The sequence below is a fragment of the Actinia tenebrosa genome, unplaced genomic scaffold (assembly GCF_029948245.1).
Source record: "Actinia tenebrosa isolate PJP-AT-01 unplaced genomic scaffold, QUT_ActTen_1.0 PGA_scaffold2__45_contigs__length_23673736, whole genome shotgun sequence".
NCBI classification, from domain to species: Eukaryota; Metazoa; Cnidaria; class Anthozoa; order Actiniaria; family Actiniidae; genus Actinia; species Actinia tenebrosa.
Genome location: NW_028292579.1, coordinates 1,385,456 through 1,408,714, shown reverse-complemented (window position 1 = coordinate 1,408,714; position 23,259 = coordinate 1,385,456). Strand labels below are relative to the sequence as shown.

General features: G+C 36.4%; 2 protein-coding genes and 1 long non-coding RNA gene across 5 annotated transcripts; 1 reads left to right on the top strand and 2 right to left on the bottom strand.

Moving 5' to 3' along the window:
• Nucleotides 1-1,960: 1,960 nt before the first annotated feature.
• LOC148908951 (uncharacterized) lies at nucleotides 1,961-3,853 on the top strand. Its single transcript, XM_089033993.1, has 3 exons — nucleotides 1,961-2,521; nucleotides 2,655-2,909; nucleotides 3,229-3,853. Exons 1-3 carry the CDS (start codon nucleotides 2,391-2,393, stop codon nucleotides 3,392-3,394), a joined length of 552 nt encoding a protein of 183 aa, XP_088890119.1. The 5' UTR covers nucleotides 1,961-2,390; the 3' UTR covers nucleotides 3,395-3,853.
• On the bottom strand, nucleotides 3,382-4,702 carry LOC148908950 (uncharacterized). The gene is made up of 2 exons (XR_016120452.1): nucleotides 4,115-4,702; nucleotides 3,382-3,990 (listed from the first exon to the last, which is right to left on the bottom strand). It is a non-coding gene; the product is annotated as an uncharacterized LOC148908950 (long non-coding RNA).
• LOC116294550 (uncharacterized) lies at nucleotides 3,382-6,239 on the bottom strand. Of its 3 annotated transcripts, XR_016120451.1 has the most exons (5): nucleotides 5,650-6,239; nucleotides 5,374-5,532; nucleotides 5,084-5,267; nucleotides 4,591-4,797; nucleotides 3,382-4,309 (listed from the first exon to the last, which is right to left on the bottom strand). XR_016120451.1 is itself a non-coding variant. In XM_089033992.1 (3 exons), exons 1-3 carry the CDS (start codon nucleotides 5,103-5,105, stop codon nucleotides 4,264-4,266), a joined length of 255 nt encoding a protein of 84 aa, XP_088890118.1. In that variant the 5' UTR covers nucleotides 5,106-5,444; the 3' UTR covers nucleotides 3,382-4,263. The 3 variants fall into 3 exon arrangements, 1 of the variants encoding a protein (XP_088890118.1); XR_016120450.1 differs by having other exon boundaries at nucleotides 3,382-4,797; XM_089033992.1 differs by lacking the exon at nucleotides 5,650-6,239 and having other exon boundaries at nucleotides 4,611-4,797; nucleotides 5,084-5,444.
• Nucleotides 6,240-23,259: the final 17,020 nt, after the last annotated feature.

Here is a 23,259-nt window from a genome sequence, read left to right as displayed (position 1 = left end):
AAACCTCCATAGTAGAGGTATGTTACACTTGGCACACCGTGCCCCTTTCTTATAGACGTCGTCCACGCATAGGTCGAACGTCATATTTTTTTCTTCGTCGTGCCGCTTGTAGCGAAGGAGTTTCTTAGCAATGTTCTCTTTGGCTACGTCTTCTGGGGTGCGGTCGTAACGCAATTGCGGACCCCAGGCTCTCTTTAACTGTTTGGCATACTCCACACGGCTTACGGCAGTGTAGATAAGGTTGCTCCAACACAGCCGCTGGTCTATGATCCATAAGGTTTCTTTTATGGTAAGCCCTTGCGCGCTGTGGACTGTCATGCAATAGCCCAAGCGCCAATCTGGATGGGAGGTTATTTTTTCCACCTTTTCTATGGGTACCCAGGCTTTATCGTGCGTTACAGCGTTCTGCAGTTGAACGTCGGTACCAGGTACCCAGACGTCTCTTTTTTGCATGCGGGTATCGTGGGGTTTGTAGCAAACAGGCACCAAATGACTAGGAAAGCGCTCTCGGTGTATATTTAGCAAATCCTTTTGTATGCGAGACTGTGCTGCGCGCTTGCTGCTTAGCACCAAATCCTTTGGATGCCATGTGTAAAGGAAGTCCTCGTATTTCTTCGCTCGTATGTGCTTACGTAGTATCTTGTTTTGTTCCGCGTCGCTAAGGCCCCTTAATTCCGCCTTTAATTTACGTACTTGGTCTTTGCTGCGGTAGTCGGTGTTGATTTCTTCACAGTGGTCTACCATTCCTTTTAACCATTCGTGGGGCATTTCTCCGGCTATTGGAGGAGGTTGGCATGGATCCCCAGCAAATATCACCTGGCATTTCCCTTTTAGGAAGTCTACGAACTCCTGCAGTATTTCCAAGGGAACGGTGCAAATCTCGTCCCAAAGTATCACCGGAGGTATGTCGTGTACTGCCTCCGGTACCCACTTTTGGCCATTCCAGCGAAAGAAGCTGTGGTAGGTTTGCGCGTCGTAACCCATCTCCGTTAATTCCCTTTCCAAACGATGCGTAGGAGTTAACACCTTTATCTTTGGAAAGAGTTCCAAAACCCTGGTGGTCTTACCACTACCACCCGTTCCGTAAAGGTAAGAGAAGCGTTGGTAGGAAATGGGGTCCGTAACTAACGGTAATGGCTCTTCTGTGGGGGCAATGGCGCCTTTTGTGTGTCCACCATGATATTCCACACGTTCTCTCCAGGCTTTTATCTCTTCGTCTTTAACGCGCCATTGACCACTTTCCGCTAACTCGTCTTCGGTGTAGAACTCCTGCATCTTTTCTAACACTTCGGGCTTTACGTACAAGGAATCCGTGGCTACACGTGGTATGTCCTCTTTGTCGAACCGTAGCAGCATCGCAAGAAGGTTAATGTGCGCATATGCTAACATACTGGCGCGTAAATGGTAATATTGCGGTCTGTGATCTTGGTAGTAACACAGTGCATTCCACTTATGTTCTTTTTGACCTTCTACGAAGTAGTTCCACTTTTCCACAGATACCATCGATCCATCATCATGTGCGCGCTTTATAAGGAAGCTTAGTTCGCCTTCGTCTGTTATCAGGCGTCGCTGCATATGTTTTTCGCCTTCTTTTGCGCCCTGAGTGAACTTTCCTATGACGACCCGCGCGGTGGGGTTATGCTCAGGTAACCATTTTGTGAAGGAGGAGTGACACAATATGGCTTCGTGGGCGGTGTACGTCATAAGTTTATGCTCTTCAAAGAACTTTAACAACGGCACGGGAATCCATTCCTTCTCCTGTAAATGTTTACCATACCACGCGTAAATTATGGGGTGTAAGCCCTTTGCTAACTTCCATGAGGTTAATCTTACAAACCCCGTAGCTGGGGCGTCATAGCTGCCGTCTAAGGACACACGAAAGAACTGTGAGTCTGGATGTCCGTAGCGGTCATAATACTCCTTACAATCCCCCAATCCTTTAAAGTGCCTATCAACCCTGGCCAAATTCCATTTTTTATTAAAATTTACCTATCAAGTAAGAAGTTTTCGTTGGAAAAATCCACTTTTGAATTTTTTCTCGATTAAACTTCCCATCTAAAATCACGGTCTTCAAACTCAAAAACGAGCAAAAAGAGGACTGGGCACTAATAAGTCTTGTGACGTCGATCCGGTATCACACATTCGCGCGTCTGTACTCTTCACTAAAACTTCTCTACGCAATCTCTATATTTTTCTATAAAAAAAAAATTTTTTATCAAGCTTAGCTGCAAAATGTCAAACTCCGAAACCGATTCTTCATGTAGTTATGATTCTGATGATTCCGAGTTTAATTTTTTGCCTGGATACGTGTTGGAAGTGGAAGGTGAACAAGACGCTTCGACATCAACAAACTGAAGGATCTCACCGAAGTTGATTATAGCGACACTTTCATGCCATATGCAGATGAGCCAATTGCTAACCAGGAATGGCTTGATGAATACGACAAACAGCAAGATCTTCAAAAAGAATTCGAACGAAAACTGCAGAGCCGATACGATGAAGAAGAAGATGTGAGTTCGTGGTAAGTGCGTTTGATCATCATATAAGCTTATAAATATAAGCTAAAAGTCCTGTTCTAATATTGTATGATAAAGTTCCACAATTTCAATACTTTTATTAAGGTCCTATAGCTTAATTCTATCTATTTTTATTAGGTGTCAGTGCGGATATTGTCAAACCGTGTATCTTCAAAACCCAAATGAATTTCAATGCTGTAAGGAAATTGAAGAATGCGTCGAATCACTATCGAGCGAAATGGTTCTAGAAGAAAGCTTGGAAACTCCAAAGTGCATTACACTTCATCCTGGTTTCGAACAAGTTTGCCAATCCAAATGGAGTTTACGTTTAGCGGCCGACAAATACAAAAGAAAAGATAAAACTAGATATCGTCAGACTGGATCAGAGGAGGGGTGAGTATATATTAGGCTTTTCTTGTAATGAATATCAGTCTTCATAAAGGAAATAGACATTTCTTTTGCGAACAAAATATATTCCAGAGAAAGCAAACATTTTCATCTATAAACTTTTTATCTTTTGGCTGTTAGACTCTCTTCTCGATATATAATAATTTGTAATTTGTAAACAATATTGAATAATAAACTTGAACTGGAACTTGTAATCATGAGGGCCTGATAGGTAATAAAATTTATAGGGTTTTGGTCTCATTGATCCTATGCATATTTCGCCATCTCAGCCAATCTCACTTTAAAAATATTATTATCATTTTAGGTTCCTGCGTAGTATTGCATATCGAGAATTCACTCGTCTTGTTCATGGCTACTTGGGGGGAAGAAGAATACCTTTGCCAGCATGTGCATATCACAGGATCAGGGAAACATTTAATGACACTTCATACAAGGGATTTGAAGTTGAGGAGACTGATGACGATGAATAACAACATTTAATAATATCTGATCAGCAAGCACCTTTTAGCTTGGAATAGTCTGTTTTGTTCATAATAGAAAGGAATAACTAGAAGCCATTTCTTAGAGAGTCATTTTATAATGTTTCAGACAGTCACCTGTCAATTTACACTGCTTAATTAATTCAGTGTCATTCAAGCATTTTAGTTTGTCATGCCAGTGCAACAGAATTCATTCTGATGATGGTTATCGATGATAACCGAAATATTAAAAAAGCTATCACAACAAAATGGCTTCTTGTTATTTCTTTCCTTTACTTCAAACATATGTCTGCATAGATATATTTAAACTAGCCTTTGTTTTAGGCCCTATTCCCTAGGGCCTGATACTCAGGCTATATCCTAACACCAAGTGCAGGCTTTCAGTAAGAACTTCAGATTCTGAGTGTATTATTAGGCAGCTACAGTAGTTTTTAAAAAAGTCTCCCAGAATCCTTGTTTGTTTTAATTTTCTGCTGTTTTCCTCTGGTTTCTTGGGCAATCAGTCACCATTTTATGTCCCTTCATCGGTTTCTTGCATGCTGAACATAGTGGGGTTCTAGTTGGCCTTGATGCTTCTTTCTCTTCAACTAAAAGCAATAAAAAGTGTTAAGGGGCAAAATGTTAGTTTTCTGCAGGTTGAATAGCTCTAGCATTGCTTGTTTTTGAATTAGTAATTTAATGTTTTATGCTTTCAATGCCAAATAAATATACCTGATGCTGTTGGAGGGACAACAACCTTCATTTTTTTCCTTTGTTCCCTGATTTTTATGGCCTCTTCCTTATTCTGTTTCTCAAGCATGCTGTTCATTGGCTTGGGAGTCATGGTCTTAAGTTCGGCAACAGCAGGTGATAATTGGCCATTATGGTGTGCCACAAGGAAGGACTGGTAGATATCTTCCACATAACCTAATAATTATATCAAAATGAAGGGAAAATATCCAATTAGCTGCTTTAGTGGTTCCTACCTAGAAGTACCTTACACAGCAGTCTTTGTATTAGAGATATTAGTCTAAGACAAGTAAACTATGGTGGTTGAGTTCACTTTCTCAAATTAGTGAATACATAGTAAGATTTGGGTTGTGTTCTAAGGTTGTCATCTCTGACATATACTCTGTAGAAAAAAATAGAAAGAAAATGATAATTGAATAAATATGAATTAATATTTTCAGTTTCAACTATTAGTTTACCATCTCAAATGTAAGGTTACCTGCTCCCTTCTTCCTGGTCATGTTCATCTTCAGTTTCTGTATCTGTTTCAGACTCCATATCCATATCCATATCATCAATTTCTGATAACTCTGGCTCTTCTTCCATGGTATCATCAGAATCATCATCGTAATCATCATCACCAGCATCATTGACATCATTTTCTAGAGGAATGGGAGGTGCTGTTTCTGAAGTATAAATAGGTTTATATATAATTATAATTATATGATTACAATAATTTATTCTTATAATATTATTATGATATCCCTATCACAGCTTACCAGTATGCTCCCTACCACTGATCACCACAATATCATTACAATTATACCATCACTACCACAGCTTATGCTCACTACCCCTACCCCATGATTCAAAATTGCAAATTTTTGTGAAGATGGTGTTGCTGTACATAACAGATGACAGTTTAAGAAGGAATTTAATATACAATGCAGAGAAAAAAATATATAGTAGTACCTGTTTCATGACTGCTATTCATAGCTCTTTTGGTTGATTTATTTTCCGTTCTACACTTGTTGAGTTTAGACCTCACCGTTATGAGCTGGTTTCTGAGCTGCCGGTTTCAACTTTGAAGCTTGGCGCAACTTTGGCATTCATCATCATTTGCCTCTTCCACAGTTTGAGTAAAACTATCTCGCGTCTGGTGATAAAAGTGGTTTCATAAAAGTTGATAAAAGTTAAAATCCGAAACAAGAAGGTAGATGTAATATAAATACTACATTTTTGGGGCATAGCATAATACACACATTTAATAAATGATGCTCATCTGTTCCACTTTCGTCTTCAGCTTCGGCTAAGATGTTTGTGTCCGCATCATCCAGGCATTCCACCTCGTTATTACATGTATCTCCATCCTGACGTTCCTCTTCGAGTGATGCCATTCGCGTTTTTGCGTTTTTCAGGGACTAGAGAAAGCAAATATAATTATCAAATCGCGGAGCTATTTTAACAGAAAAAATCAGGATTGTGATCTATAAAAAAGATGAAAACCAATAGGGAGTCAAAAGCAAATCGACTCTTACCATTCTTCGATTTCGGCTCGCCTGAGCCTCCGTAACCTCACTTGTCAAAGTCAAGGACTTTGCATGAACGCTAGGAAAGACCGAAACACCAATATCATCCCTTATCAGTCGAGGAATGATTGGGCGATTTGTCAGGGCATCTGGTATAGTGAAAAGTCTTTGAAAATCCTCTGGTTTGAAGTGGAGAGAGCACAAAGCCGAATTTCTGGTGGGTTCCCATTGAGCTCTCTTCTGCTTCACGAAATCGACCCATTTTCGTCTTCTTTTCTTGGCCTCTGGCCTTTCATCGTTTGAGAAAGGGATGCCATGGAGTACGATCCCTTTCTCCACATTAGCAAAGTTGGAACAGCCGCCAGCAACACATCTATTTGGCATTTTTTAAAGCTTTGTATAACTCGCACTATAAACAAGAACATGTATGCACAACAACGCGCCAGCAGCAGTGTGATACCGCGTCGACGTCACGAATTCATTTAGTACCCAGTCCTTTACAAGCGCGGTATGAAAATCGAAGTGGGCGTGAATTAGCGATTTTTCAGAAGTTAATCTGCTCGTTTTTCAAAGCAAAAAAAAGTCATTCATTTTTTTTTCTTCGGAATATGTTTTAAAAACATGTATATTTTCTAATAATTCATGCTTTGGCCAGGGTTGATAGGCACTTTAAAACTTGCGGGGTAACAGTGTTTCATGTCTAAGGAGACGTATTCGTTTTCGTCATACTCCATGTTCCACAGACCTCCATGACCATGCTCTACACAGGCTTTGGCTATGTCGGCGAATTCCTTAGGCGTGGACTTCCATCCGTTCCTCTTCTTTGCGGCTAAGAAGTCCAAACTACGAGAGCTAAGGACCTCGTCTGAGAAGTCTTCCCCTAAGGTTTCACAGGCACTTTGAATGCGTTGGTGTTCAATTTCGGGGCGGTAAAGAGTACCATCCTGCGTCATAAACTGACTTCCTTCCGAATCCATCAACCAAACGGAGTTTTCGTGGACTAATTCTATCAACGGAGAAGCTTTATAGACCTTAGTTTCCTTCTTTTTGGGGAACCTAAGTTCTCGCCAAGCGTGTCCATTGTGTTGGTAAATGATTATGGGGGCACCTCTACCTCCGTATTTGTGCGTACCTGGGTAAATGAACCCGTCAGTGATATCTTTTACGTGTATGCGGCGTTATAAGGCAGTCTCTAACTTCTTGATGTTGTCTATGGTGGCTCCGGCCTTATGTGTGTCTTTTTCCCATTTCCTGATGGCTTCTCTTCTCTTTAAAGTTAACTTACTACCACGGGTGGAGTCCTCAAAGAACTCTCTTACTAACTTCGCAACACAGTTACCTGGATGTCGCATTGGTTTGAGCTTCTTAACGTCGGGCTTCTTAATCTCGTACGCACCGTAAATGACCACAGTAACTGGGTAAGCGACCTCGTAAAACATCATGTCAATACCTACTAACGCTCCCGGGCGCGTATTTTCACTTAAGACAAACAGGTTTTGCTTACCTGACGCCCGAATAGGATTACGGCCCTTTTCGATTATCCACTCGCCGTCTAAATACTTTATAAACGTCAACTCCAAACGGTAGTTACCTTCGGGCATCATGTCGATAATTCTTTCTGCTCTTTCTTCGTTCATCGTCTCATCTGTATCTCCCTCCATAAATGTTGTGAAGGCAAAGTCGGCGTCTAGGCGATCCAACACCTGAGTTCTTAGCTTACGCACAGTTTTGTTTCGTATGCTCTTGATGGCGTCCATCTATATCTAAGGAATATTTTAACCTCCGTTTGCAGTACCCAACAGAGCAGCAGTAAGGGACTTTTCGCGCTGCCACCCGATCGCGCAAGACCCCCTGTAGGGCCTCGTCACTGCTCCAAAAACCCCACCCCCCCCTGGTGTTTTTCGATTTGTGATTTTTGGCAATGCCGGCGATTCGCGAGTCCCCCTTACTGCTGCTGGGAATGACACATGGTCTGAAATGGGAAAACATTATTTCTAAGCCGAGGAGGTCTATTCTTATTGTTGTTTACCATTCTCTCCCCTTATAAACAAGCTGTGGCAGTGTTTTAGTGACCACTCAAATGACATGCATGGACCTTTGTACTCAATAAAGTTCTCTTCATTAGTATTCAAGGGATTTTATATAATGAGACATCAATCTTTATACATAAAGATTACTAGTGAGGACTACTTTATCAGAGATAAAACTGCATGCAATCAAGTCATATAAATACTTAGAGGGTTATAAAGGCTAGTCTTGTGTATGATTACTGACTGTGTCAAGTCCCATCCACTAGGGCCCATTTTACAGATATCACTATGAACTTAGCTTAGTAAGCACTCAGTTTTCTCAACAAATCTCTTTGACTTTTTTTAACAGCTTGTCAGCCTTTCAGCCAAGCATAATGTTGTCATACTGATGATGCTGTCAAGTTCTAGCCAGCAGATTAAATGACAGACAAGTAAGTTTAGATATTTGATATATTATGTTAATATTAAGATACTTTGCATATATAGCTATAGACTGATTTCCTAGAGGATTCTTCTAAGAGACAGTACAATAGGCTGTCTTTGCTTATGCAACAAAATCCATTGTTTTTTCCCTCAGAACAATATTATTCCTCTTAGGACTCAATACATGATATGTGTCTTGTATTGGATGCTCAACTTGATTCATTGTTAGTAACTGATCCCAGCAATTGAATTTCTGGTTAGGAATAATCCAAGCTTGATCAAAAAGACAATCAAAGTCTAATTGTAAGACTAGCATTCAATAAATAATAATAAATAAATAAAATTTAAGAGTGGCAGTTTTACAGAGTGGCTCTTTATTCTCTGAATTCCAATTGGAATTTAGAAGTTGATTTTGTGGAGGGAGGAAAACTGGAGCACCCAGAGAAAAACCCTTGAAGTACAGGAGAGATACAATGAGCAAACTCTACTCACATATGAGACTGGTATCAAACCCAGGTCACATTGGGGAAAGGAGAACGCTCTCACCACTGAAGCATGCTTACTCCTGCTTTCAAACATCTAACTCTGACATTTGATCCTATCTCATGTGTGTTACTCAAAACAGGCAACAAAATAATGACAGTTATATTCTGTTTTTATTTTCTAGCTACACCAAGTCTGTCATATTCAGTTATACCAAGCTGTTGTGCTGCAAAGCCTTGTGAGATGATGCAGCACCATCAACATCAACATCCAGTTAATCAGTACTGAAGACAGGAATCATCCACCAAGAATAAAGATATCAATATGAGTAACATGGTTTAGAGATCTAGTAACATCCAGAAATTTCCAACCAAAAAAAAAGAATTAGTCTAGTATTTTTCAGAAATTAAGAAAAAAAGACAAAATAAATAAAAAATTACTACCTAGGCCTAGGAGAAAAGTATGTCTTGTGTAAACAGAAATGTTAAAGAAAAGACAACAAAAGATATTTTGTGGAAGAGTTGTCTAAAACTGCAAAAAGTTCTGAAGATCAATCTGAAAGCATTTCAGACCTTCACCTAGGCCTAGGAGTAAAAAAATATTAAGATTTCAACAACAAAAAATTATAAAATAGTAAAAAAATATGTTCTTGGTTAGAGGACTGGTAACATGCAGGGCTCAATATAGCACAAATGTTTGTGCAGGACAAGTGAATTTTGACTGTAAAATTTCTGTTGAAATTTTATTCTGAAAATCGTATATGCATTTTTTTCTTTTCCTTGCACTTAGGGTGTTGGGATTGTATATTGGCTGCTATTTTGAACCCTGCAGATAAGTTTATTTCAAAAATACTTTTGTACACTGTAGCAACATTCTATTCATTGTTTACAAATCCTGAAACCATCTTGATTCAAAACTCTTTCCTGCACACTGCAATGACAGTAAGATTTAAAAAATCCCTAAGTTTATTTTATTTTAAAAACTACGAGTATAATTTACAGTATTTACAAAAAATGACCAAGAATGTGTTTCAGTTCCTTGCAAGACTTTAGAAGATAAAGATGAATTAGAATTTATTCAATCATCTGAAAATGTAGTCATAAGAGACCTCAAAAAATTAATTGGTTATTGAATATGGAAAAAAAACTTTTGACAACCAGTCCTCTAGCCTCAGATATTAGATATAAGAGAGTGTTTCACCAAAACATTTCAAGATTATTACTCCTAATCATTTAATTATCCAGTGCTTGACACCAACACTAGTCCACTAGTCTGGAACTAGTAACTCTTTGCTGTGGGCTAGTGAAAATTAGGACTCACTAGTCCTGACCATCGGCTAGTTTAGGTTATTTAAATGTTATGAAGAGAAATTATTCCATTGTCCAGGAAATATTTTCTGGGCTCGAAGATTACATTGCTGGGCAACTGGATTTATAGACCTACTAGCCCATTGCCTTGTATCCATAAAAGCTAGTGTCAAGCACTGTTATCTAAAACAATAACATTTTACAACTAGTCAAGGGTTCCCAATACAATAACAAATTAAATGTTAGTAATTTTATGTTTTGGCAATTTTTTTAAATTTCATACAAATTAAGATTGGCTGCTAGTTTTAATAAATATTTTTCTTTCAAAATCTACTGGGAACCCTTCACTATTTAGAAACACTCTACTATATCTAATATTATTATCATTTATTATTTGTACCAGAAAAATGAAATACACTTGATACCTCCCACGAGGTCCTACCAGCACCAAACAGAAGCTGCCCCACCAGGCCAGGAACCACAAAAAAACAGTACAACATTGCTGCTCTTGGCAGAGTCTAACCTTGAGGCTGTGATCAGATGACTGTTCTGGTGGTGAATATTGTAGGTAAGGATACCAGGTGATGGCTCTCTGCAGATTTCATTGGAGTACGCTGATGGCGTAAAATAGCCAGTACACTGTGCAGGTTAGTGTGAGTAAGAGCAGAGATAATCGTATCTCACTATTCATGGGTGTGTACAACAGTGATAACTTTAGGGGCGGTGTGCTCAATAGACTTGCATAAGACACCATTCAGACTTTCATACAAGTAGCTTATCAACCTGGGAAGACTAGAAGTTGAATCATTTCTAGGTGACCTAATCTTAAGTTGAATGATGTTCGGCTAGACTGATATACAAGGTTCTATCATAGGATTGTAATTTAATAAGTTTTTTCACCAGCAAAATAAGACCTCAGTTTCATATAAAAAATTAACAGTAAAAAATCTTTAATGACAAACCTACAACAGAAAAAGTACACAAACTAAAGAAAAACAGAAATGGAAAAAGTCATACCAATAGTTCAACAAAGTGGGCTTAGCAGGAATTTCTGAAGGGGAAGGCCCCAAATTTAATAATCTGCCATTTTATTTGAGTCCCCAAAATAAAGCCGCCATTTTGTTGCCCATGCAGCAGAACCAAGAAAATAAAATGTGGAAAACTTTTATTACCCGAAAATTGCTGTGACCACCACCTGAAAAAAATAACTATTAAAATATTATAAAAGCAAAAATATCTCACTAATTTATGAGATGAAACTGAGGTCTTGATAATTTCTTTGAACAATTAAAAAATATTATTGGTAAACAAGTTATTTATGAGAACAACACAATTCCAAACTATTCGAAAAGTGTTATAAGTAGTCAAAAATTATTAAAAAAAAAAAAAATAACGCAGAGTAACTACAGTAAATGTATGATTTGACGGATTTTGATAAAATCCAAACTACTAGTGATTTAAAGGTTTTGGAATTATTTTGTCGTGCTAAATTTGAAGACTTCGCAATTATTTTTGGCATAATCTGTTTGATAATAGATCATTACATTTCAATATTTGCCAATTTAGTATATTACTCATTTACTAAAATTTAGAATAAATTCAGCTGTGCATAATCTGGAATATAATACACCAAAAGTGCAAACAAATCAATCAAGGCAAATGTGAAACGAAAAATCAATGAATAGAAGACAAGGTGAGCCATCAGAGAATGGCATTGAAACACCATACTTCAAAATCAATAAACAATATTACAATTGAATGGAATAAAACTATTATTAAAAGCAAAACCAAGAATTGTTTTACTATGAATGATTGTGTTCAAAGCACTTGTATTATATGCGCAAGCTGTACAAATCCAAAGAGTCTCATTTAATCCAAAATCAACAACTATGGTGTATATTATGCTTATATATACTTTTAATTTGGCAAAGTCAATTATCATACATGTAGTTGCTCATGATTCAATTCAAAAATATGAAGAAACACTGGATTTTTTTTTTTTCATTCATTATAGCTTATTTACTTTTGCTAATAAGTTTTTTGCTGGTGAAAAAACTCATCTTAGGAAACAAGATAAGACTAAAATCCTAATAATAAACTTAACTAAAACTAGGAATAAGACCAAGGCTTTACCTATCCTCCCCATCATTAAACAAAATAAACTTTGAAGTAAAATTGATAGAGTGGATTTGATATCAGCTGGATTGCAACAGGAATAAAGAAGATGATTTTTGTGAAGCTATAAAAAGCTTGAGAATCTGGAAAAAAACCTTGAAACAACAAGCAGCTATACTTAAATATGATGAGTCCAGGAATCAAAATAGCATAACGTTTATAACATCATGAAAAATAAGTTTTAATCCTTTAAGTAAGTAAATAACTGAAAACAACATAGCAACATTAATTTTGAACATCATTGATGTCATTACAACACATTTAGTAACTGCTCTGTCAGTATACCAACCACATACCCACAGCTGCAGTATCTTAAACTTGATGGTAGCATCGTAAAGAATTTGTGTTTCGAGTCATGGAGAAATGGACCGTGCCTCAACTCAAGGAAGAACTCAAATTCTATGGTCTCAGTGTCAAAGGGAAAAAAGGCCAGTTGTTGAGCCGTTTAAGAGAGTTTTCTTTGTTCAAAACAGCTGATAGCCAAAACTGAAAAGTACCTACTAACACCAGTGAACAACAATAAGGAAATACATGAAAATACATGCAATGGCTGATATCAATGTTGGAAAGTCTCTTTTATCATCAAAACCAAATTCCAGTTCAAAACAAACTGCATGTTACAGCCATTGTCAACCACACATGCCCTATAGCGACTCTTTCAAAGAAGCTTTTGGTGGACGTCAATCACAAGGCCTTTCCATAACATTGTCAGAAAACACAAAACTATATAAGGGCACATTCCTATATGTCTTAAATGTCATGAAAATGCCTTGATTGATGTCCACCAAAAGCTTTTTCATCGCGACAGAAACAATTGCTAGAGCGGCGTGTGTGATTGAGAATGGCTTTAACGATAAATAGCCTTGACATTATCCAACACTGATGACAACCAAAAATATTACAGGTAAGCAATAAGTAATAGAGGATAAACATCAAATGTACAACACATCAATAGCACCTGAAAACAGCTGCAACATTAAAGTATATTGCAAGAATTCATAGTGACCACTTTTTGTGAAAGAATTGCTTAGAGAAAAACTCTACTAACCCCTGGGTATTAAATGCACATACAAATATAATATATTTGCACAAAGACTACTGCCATGTTTATGTGACTTAATTGTGTGACTGTTTTGCAATATAAACTATTCAAAAACTAAAAACTACTCACAGCAATTTTTATAGGCCCTTCTTGATCGAATCAGAATTTATAATTATTTTTTGTTGAGAAAGGAAAACTGGAGAACCCACAGAAAAACCATTAATTAACGGACAGAACAAACCAACAACTCTACTCACAGATGGAGAGTAATGCAATTGAATGCAGGTTGCACTAGTGAGAGGTAAGAGCTCTTATTTGTATTCCACCCATGCTTCCCCCTTGAACGATAACAGGAGTCAACCATGAAATAAATGTAAGTAAACAATGGTTGTCCTGGTATAGTATAAGGTTGGCCCATTTTCAGTAGAATTGATCAAAACTAAATAAATCAGTCTTAAGTCATGTGATACGCATTATGGTGTTTTTATAATTTTCAAAAAATCGTTGGACTAAAGCATCCTGTCAAGTTTTTTCTTTAGATGTGGAATATCATTTCATATACAAGTTGTAGCATGCTTTGTTTAAAGATTATCAACCCATCTGTGGTTAGTAATCAACTCTTGTATACTAACACTGGTCTACAGTGAAATACTTACCTCTGGTGTACTTCTAGATTCAATCAATACAGGATGCAGGTGAGTAACTGGTATAAGATATGTTACAACACTGATAACTACAGAATCTTATAGAAACTGTATAGACATTGTAAGATCTGTTCCGGTTGATCAACATTTGGAAGGCACACACTTTTCAGTAGCAGCAGTAGGTAGGTATTATGCATTACAAGAGTACCTGAACTATTATTACTCGGGCTACCTGGGTAAGCCCGAGTCTAGGTTTCGGTTTTCTATAAGTCTATCTATCTATCTATTGACGTTGTCGAAAATGTGTAAACCTGCGCTGCTCGGTGGTCTGCTTGGCGGTCTGATAAGAGAAAACAACATGGACGCCATATTTGAATCTCTCTAGATAACAAATGCGTTTCCAGAAGAACATAATCAAGAAGTCTTGGACTTACATCAATAACAGTGAGGATAAGTTTTCTGTTTATTTTTTTGTTTGCAATTTTGAACAGCTTCTTCAGCAGTTTGTCGTTCGTTCAGCTATCATCACGAGTGTGATGATCGTTGCCTTGTGCATGGTTTTGGTTGTACAACATTTCATAAATGTTTCAACAAAGACTTTGGCAAACTCTTTACAGCATAACTGCGATATATTCGAAAACGTTGCACAATTATCTGTATTTGTTCATCCCAATAAAGAGTCATTGGAATGCAGGTCTCGTTATGCTTAAAATTCCTTATTCATCAGTATGTTGAGCACAAGCCTCGTGTTGTTTCACGTGATCGAGAACCAAGTATAGTTCCAGTCAAACAGCTCACCGTTCTTTTGCACAAAAGCAGAAAAATACGTTCGCAAATATAAAATATATGGTCATGGTAACTATACATGATATTTTATCTACTGTCGATTTCCTTTTCTCTAGTGCATGCCCTTAGGTAATGCTTTGCAAATTTTAATTAGAGAAAATTACCAGCCATTCCTGTTAACTATTTAATGTAATACAGTAGCTATTTGTTGTAATGGCAATGGGAGATTTAGGATATTTGACTCTCAAGTTCGTAATCCATCAGTTCTCCCCCATCCTCAAGGTACTTGCAAGTACTCCTTGATGGTGATGACTTTAATAAATTACTTCCAAAGTTTATATGACAATTTAACAGTTTTATTTGAACTCTGAGGAAGTATATTACTGAGACATGCATACAAAGCAATGCTACTGAAAATCCTTTTAATGCACAAACCCACACTGAACAGAGTGAAGTGATTGGCAAAGCTGCAGATGATAATCAGCAAAGAAACAACAGTGATGTTACAAATTTGAATGTCAATAATACCAATGGTATTCCTTTGAGAAGTTGCTGTTTCCCATCATTATGCAAACCACACACCAAAAAACTTGGCTGGGACTGCAAGTGCTTATACTTCATCAAATACACTATGGTAGCCCAAGTTCATGCCACGAAGGGCGTCTAGTTATTATTAAAAACTTTGACAGGAAATGGAAAACAGTTAACTGCCTTACTCTTCACAGTGAGTAGGATTTTCATTGTTAGCAACTTCCTTATTTAAGACATTTAAATTCCTTTATGAACAAATTAAAGCTAAAAAAAAATAATATTTTTATACTTTGTTAGAAAAAAATCATAGACAAGCTATTTATTACTCAATTAAAGTTTAATTGTTTAAGTTATGGAACATAAAATTTAATCTGTTGCTCAGATTGCACTGTGCATTTAAAGTCAGTAATAAAGGAGTATGTTAACTATTCATTATTCAAATATAATATTTTAGTTCGTAAACTAATAGCAATTTTGTCATTTTAGTAAGGCAAATCACCATCTGCCAGAAAGTAACCAGAATACAATCCCACACTTCTTGCATGCAGGTTCTCTCTTGTTCCATCTTGTTTTTCAGAGAAAAATGGAAGGTTACTTGTTTCACTTTGTTGTCACAACATTTATGCTCATCTTTGGTTGTCTTTATACTTTCTTGTCCAATTTACACTGTGATCACTTGAGTACAATCAAGATAAACTTGATTAACTAAGGTTGCCTTCAAACTGGTTTCTTATTTCATTCTTCTCAACGCCCTTGGCTTACAATGATGCCTGACTAGTTATCTTCATGCTTTATTGTCCTTCCAGTCTCTTCTTTTCTTTGAACTGTCTTCTTGCTATGGTACACCTTGGAAGATCACTCATTCAGTAGGTTTAAAATCATGATGTCTAAATGACTATCTTCTTGCTTTATTGTTCTCCCAGTGTCTGGAACCAATACATTCTTTTCTCTGCACTGTCTTCTTGCATCGCAATACAACCTTGGAAGATAATTTGTTCAATAGGCTTACGATCATGTTGTCTAACTGACTGTCTTCTTATTGCTTTATTGTCCTACCAATGTCTGGAACCAATACATTCTTTTCTCTGTACTGTCCTCTTGCATCCCGATACACCTTGGAAGATCATTTTTTCAATAGACATACTATTATGATGTATAACTGACTTTATGCATCCCTTATTGTCCTTACAGTGTCTAGTACCAACGCATTCTCTCTCTGTACTTTCTTCTTGCATCACAATACATATTGGAAGATCACGTCAATAGGGGTACAATCATGATGTCTGACTGACTATCTTTATGCTTTATTTTCCTTCCAGTATCTGGAACCAATGCATTCTTTATTCTCTGCACCTTCTTTCTTCACAGAAGGTCACTTGTCCAGAATCAACTGCATTTTTGTTTCTGTGCTGTCCTCTTATTTTATTGTTTTTTGTTTTTTTCTCTTTACTCTTTCGTCTGCATACCTTGGAAAATCTCTAGGTCATAAGGCTGCTAGGTAATGGGTTGTCTTACCATGTAACTTGAAGGTCTTGTTTCTCTCTATTGGGGTGTCAGGAATAACTTTACTCTTTCTTCTTAATGCCTTGGAAGATCTCTAGGTCATTAGGCAGCTTGGTAATGGGTTGTCATACCATGTATCTTCAAGGTCTTGTTTCTCTCCATCAGGGTGTCTGAATTACTTTGTTCTTTGCTCTGCATACTGTGAAACTACTCAAGACTGTGTATATAATAGCTTTTTACATGATGAAGCACTGATAAAAGAGTCACTTAAATAATTAAACTAAATTCAAAAATTCAGGGGACACAGGGGCTAGATCGACCATACCATAGTGTTACTTTATGTTTCACATATATATCTATATATATTGTACAGTACTTTTAATACTACTTTCAGGTACTGGCATCAACCTTTACTAATGTTTCGTTAATCCATTTTCATTCACCATAAGATGACGGCAAACTTAAAAACAAAGCAAACTGGCCAATACCTGAAATTCACTCATACAAGTCTTTTCTACATTTTCTGAAGTGTTCATGTTGCTTTAACCTTAATTCATATTCCATTCATTTTTCCACTGTCAATGGAGATTTTAAGAGTTTTGACCTTCAAATGAGTAATTGGATAAAGGTAGCATGCTAAATATATTTCCTTTAACCTTGTGAAGAGACTTATACTTCAGTCTTGTACTTTACTTCATAATCAGACAATCTCGTAGTGAGATTGATTTCTGCTCAGTCAAATAAAGTACCAATACCTTAATAACTTCATGTCGAACTAAACACACAATATTGACAGAAACTAACCTTGATTAATGGTTAATAGGGCACGCCCCAGGGATTGGCTACCCCAGCTTGTGATAATCCCTGAAAACCCAAGGTTGTTACTGACAATGATTCTCAAGATTTAATCAGCAAAACTCCTTTATATCTAATATAGCATGTTATACAATGTACAATAGTGATTTGCATCAAGTCTATCATATTTTCATGATTCTAATGTTCTTCATACATTTCTGATATATTTTGTTCAATAACTAAATGTCTCATACACCTAGTAAATCTCTTTTGCCTATGACTAGCTTAGCTACTATGTCATGGCACTAATCAAGTTATTTGTTAGTTTATTATCATATTTGCTTACAACACCATTTTAGTATGGTCATCTAGAGAAATGGGACACTTAACACACAAAAAAAAATTAACAATTTAAAGCAATGAGCAGTGATTATTATCTCAGAATCACAGGTGGCTCAACCAATCACAGTGTGTGAAACTCTATATTCAAATCTAAAATTATACGAAATTATATAATTATTTTATTTGGTATACAAAATTTAAGCTTACTAGAATTTTTGTTATTTTTTATAAAGGAGTATGATTATCCTGCCCTAGTATATCACCATTAGCAATCAAGAGGAAAGAATATTGTTTTATCATTTTTATTATATTCACAACGGGAATCAAGAAAATATTTTCACACTTATGAACAAGATAAACTGTCCTGAAAAAAGACATCAGCTTATCGGTAAGTTCAAAGACTCATCATCAAGATATAAACTTGGTCAATACCAAACAACACCTTCCAAACACATTCACTTCAAACAAATCCTTTATATCAAGACCAAAGCTAACCAGTCACATCCTAATCAACACAAGTTCTCTTATGCAAAGCATCACTTTAACGACAAGACAAACCATACATAACAAAATATGTCTATTATTACACTCTACACAACATTGACAACCTTGGTGACAGATACTAATGTCATAGAGTAAAACAATCGTGTCTTACAGCGATCTTTCTACCTGTCCAGACTTCAACAGGGTAGACAAACAATGTCTACTTTTTCAACTTCCAACTTGCCTTTAATATTGACTTCACACATTTCACTATAGAGGAAAAACAATCCTGTACTACATAGGCCATGATTTATCAACCTTTTCAGGCTGCAACGGGCTACACAAGCAGATACACAATCTCTGGAAACTGATTTATTGATTTGAAAACATTACACTTTCACTTGTAATGAAAAATTACCCAGTGGAAAATTAGCAACAAAACAATTCACCAAGAAGCATATGACATGCTGCACTTCATAATGTTAAAGGCAAAGGCCTTCATTTTAAATTAGTTTCTTCAGCTAGTAGCTGGTCTTCCAGGGAGCTGACTGTGCACACTTCACCCCCTCTCTCCATCAGTGCTCTGTTTTAAGAGTATTCAAAGCTCAAGGTATATGTGCATTAGAGAGAAGTCCAAACAGACGTGGACAGCCTGAGCAACAAACTGGGGACCTCTAGCTCTGAAGGCCTCACACTAACCAGCAACTCCATAATGAATGACACAGGTTACCAAAAGTCTTTTTTATAGAAAACTTGAGATTTGCAAAGCTCCCATACATAGCAGATTAATTGTCATATGAGTGAGATACACTAACAGATTTAAAACCACTGTTATAGAAGTTCTAAAAAAGCCAACTTTTAAAATAATGATACGAGGGACCTTGGCAGCTACAAAACTGCAACTTTACCCTAATGTGTGACATAATATAAACAATCATTGTGTATTTTATAGTTATTAAAGTTTATAGCTATTTATATTAATTTAATACTTTAATAGTTATTTGTCAGGCATGGCAATTTACAAAATAAGTGACCACAAAACAACGATTTGAATTTGAGGTTGCAAGGCTGAAAGTAACAGACGGTCATTGGACAGAATTGCAGTTTGTCTGATCAAATGTTTGCATTACACTTTGATACTCGACACTGGTAATTTTGACCATTGTCGAGGTACGACTGAACTAAGACTAATCATTGGCCAGTCATCATAACCAGAGACTAACCAGCTGTTATTTTCAGCCCTTGGGATGGACTTGATTATTTAATATACAGCAAGTGTATGAACATGCATCAAGTGGAACCTCGACTTGGAACCATTGTTTTGTGGTTATTCAAGTAAATTAGGGAAAGGTCTATTCCATTCTTTCAAATTACAGTGGAAAAGAAATGTCAGTGTGTGAAAACAATTAGTTTGTGTACTAGAAGAATTAGCACCAAATAAAGTACCCATTCATTCATTTATTCTTCCCTTCAATCATTATTTCAACAGCATAACCATGCCTGAACTTAGGTCTGCCATATTATGATTATTTTAACTGCAGATTACAGTCTTATTTTTTTATTTATCACCAATAATTTATAAATGTTTACAAATAAATGTTATGAAAAGATTTGTCAATACTATGGATAGGAGAGCCACGGCTTCTGTCCTCACTAAACTATTAATTCAACTAATCTTGTAATGTTCTACTTTTCCTACTAATAGTAGACAGAATCGTGTACCCAACATTGATTTGTATATCAGAATAGTCCCTACAAAGTCTATACAATAGATTCTATTAAATTCTATAGTTATCAGTGTTGTAACATATCTTATACCAGTTACTCACCTGTATCCTGTATTGATTAAATCTAGAAGTACACCAGAGGTAAGTATTTCACTGTAGACAAGTGTTAGTACATGAGAGTTGAATACCAACCACAGATGGGTAGATAATCTTCAAACAAAACATGCTACAATATGTATTGTCGAACTTGACCGCAAAAAGCTTATGTTTCCTTGGTGGCATTAATTACTTAATAGGAAAGTGCAGGTGGCTGTTGATGCATCGACTCACAACAATGCTTCCCAGGTTTCATTCATGCAGGGCTTGGTGTTGTATGTGAGTAGAGTTGAGTTGTTTGTTGGCTCTCTCCTGTGCTTTGAGGGGTTTTCTCTGGATTCTCCAGTTTTTCCTCCCTCCACAAAAAATGAACTTACAAATTCCAAGTTGATAAGAAATTGGGGGCCAGCTTCCTTGCTTTGTCTGTTGTACACTCATAAAACAAGGCATAGTTTTTCTTAACTTATTCCCCATGTCTTATTGTCCATAATGCCTACTTCCAAATAACAAATCCTTCAAAACATCCTATTAATTTCAATGCAGCTAAATGCGACCAATATCTGTTTTCAATGAAAATTGAATATCTCAATATCTATAGTAAACTAAATAGTTTCAGATTCAAATATCTTGGTTAAATGTTGTTTTAAATAATTCTCAGATATCTGACTGTAATGCAGACTGGCAGTATTCTTAGTGCAAATATTTTTAGTCCTTGATGCTAAACCATGGCCCTATTTACTATTATGTATTGCAGTACTATACGAATCAATTTGTCACCTCTGGAGTTTTAGATCATAAACAACTAAAGTTTGTTAGGTCTTTGCCTGATCTGAGGGTTTTTCTGGATCCTCCAGTTTTCCTTGCTCTGCAAACCTGACGATCTCGAATCTGTGAGTTAACTGTGCCCTGACTTTAACCAATCCAGAGGTTGCTTTTGAAATTACCAAACAAATTTCTTTTAAGGTTTTTGAAGGTTCACGTCAGGAAAGTATTGAGTGTGTTCTTGTGTTATGATGCATTACAAGGTTGTTGAAAAAACTGGGCATGATTTAAGAGACATATTTGCAAAATGCTGTATATTTCACTTACTGAAAACAGCCCTACAATGCATTGCAATAACAACTCTGCCCAGTTTTTAAATCAACCTTGGAACGGCTAATAACCCAAGGGTGCACTTAAGGTAGAATTAATCAGAAAATGTTAGTAGAAAGGTTTTATCAATTTTTGAAATTAGTGCTATTTATGTTGTACATAGTAATGTTTTTAACCTATTACTTTAGCTTATCTGTATCATTTCACATGTGCCTCTTGACTGTTGTTCACTGTAGTGAAGTCTCCTAGAAAGTACAAAACCAAAGAATTAAGTACCTTACATACCGATATTGTTATTGACATTTGTCACCATTGTTTTTATTTATTTTCAGTAAGATTTAAAAAAAATGGTAATGCAATATTGATGGGTATTTGTAATGCAACTGAGTCTGCCACCAAACAAGAGCTATGAGCTAAACGGAAAATCTCGTTAACTTAGTAAAAGCAAAGAAACCTAATATGATAAGTCATAAGCCACCGATGACAGCTAGAAAACCTTGAAATTATGATCGGACTGCATGACTCCCAACTATATTGTGCAAATACTGCAGGAAAATACACATAGGTCAAACAATGCGAGCTTATTAGCTTATTAGGATTATGAACATCTCTTGGCACTCAATGATGAATCAAACTGAACCAGCGAAGAAAGCTTTTAAAAGAAACTCTATGCCCACCTCATTCTAGAAAATACAATAATCAAGTTTCAGCTTGATTGCAGCGCGACTGTTGACATTATGCCATCTAATGTCTCTTTGTTGACTGCTCTATAAGACTTTCATACGACAACTAAACGCTACAACTAACAAACCTGCAACCTGAGTCCCTCTTCCCATGATCTAATTGGAATTAAAAAGTCTATTTTTTATATCACAATACACTATTGAAACAAAAATAGATTGGCCTTCCAAACAATTAAACAAAACTTAGCCTTACAAAATACATGTTTTAATACAAATGTGTAGTTCCAGAAATTATCTATATCCCAGCCCCCCTCCCCCCCCCCCACCCCAACATGGAGGATTTTTTAAGACCCCTCCCCTGCCCCAGAAATTCTAATTTTCTTCCAAACAAATTTTGTTATTTTTTCTTTCTCTGACTTCCAGCACCCTCATTTCAAATTGCTCTGTATGTGTATGCATGTGTGGGAGGGGGGGAGGGGCAATTCTATCTGTTAGTTAGCCGTGTACTGTCCGTGATCAGACCTGAGGTTGTTTCTGGGCATAGATAACGTTTTTAAGAAAAATTTTTTTTTCTAGATTCTAAAACTCAATAATTTATGAAGGAAACACAATTATGAACTTGTTTATAGAGGATAATACTTGGTCCGGCTGAGGCCTGAACCACAAACTCCTCAACAACTTACCAATGCTCTTACCAACTGAGCTAGCCTGGTGGCAGAAATCACTATTGTAAATTAAATCTTTATCAGCCAATTTACATTTGTCCTCATTGGCATAAACTTTAACCTCGATTTTCGTAGCCCAAACAAATTTAGGAATTCTGGTGAAATATGATATTTCACAACTGGATGTTTTAAAAGTAATGTTAAGAACTCGAGTCTGTGTTTTATCGGAGCTATAGATCCTCCCCTTCGGCTTTTATCTACATCATTCGATAAAACAGCCTCTGGTTCTTACATATAAACATTTGTTAAGGATTCTTTAGCAAGGCTTTTAGCTCCATCCAATTAAAAGCTGTAAACATTATGCTGTCATCAAGAATAAATTCAGCAAGTCATTTATAGAATAAAGCCTTAGTATCAAAACAATAACATACATCACATTATGTTGTTGATTGATCTGAACTTCCTTGAATTGTTTTTATCAAAAGATACAATAAGATATGAAATATAAAATCAAAAAGCTTAAAAAAGTTAGTAATCTAACACTGGATATCTATAATATTGAAGGATAGTCCAATACACATGACCTGATGAAATGCATTATATCTGGTAGTGAACATCATTGATGTGTTCAAGGTCTGCATATCTTTATCTTAAAAGCATATCATTATGTTGACATCATTAATATACCAACAAAATACTTCAAGTAACACAGACAGGCTAAATTAATTATTTTTTTAAAGTCTTAAGATACTTTTAGTATAGGGATCCCTGTGGATTAAAGTAAATTGGCAATTGGTATTGAACTCTGTGGT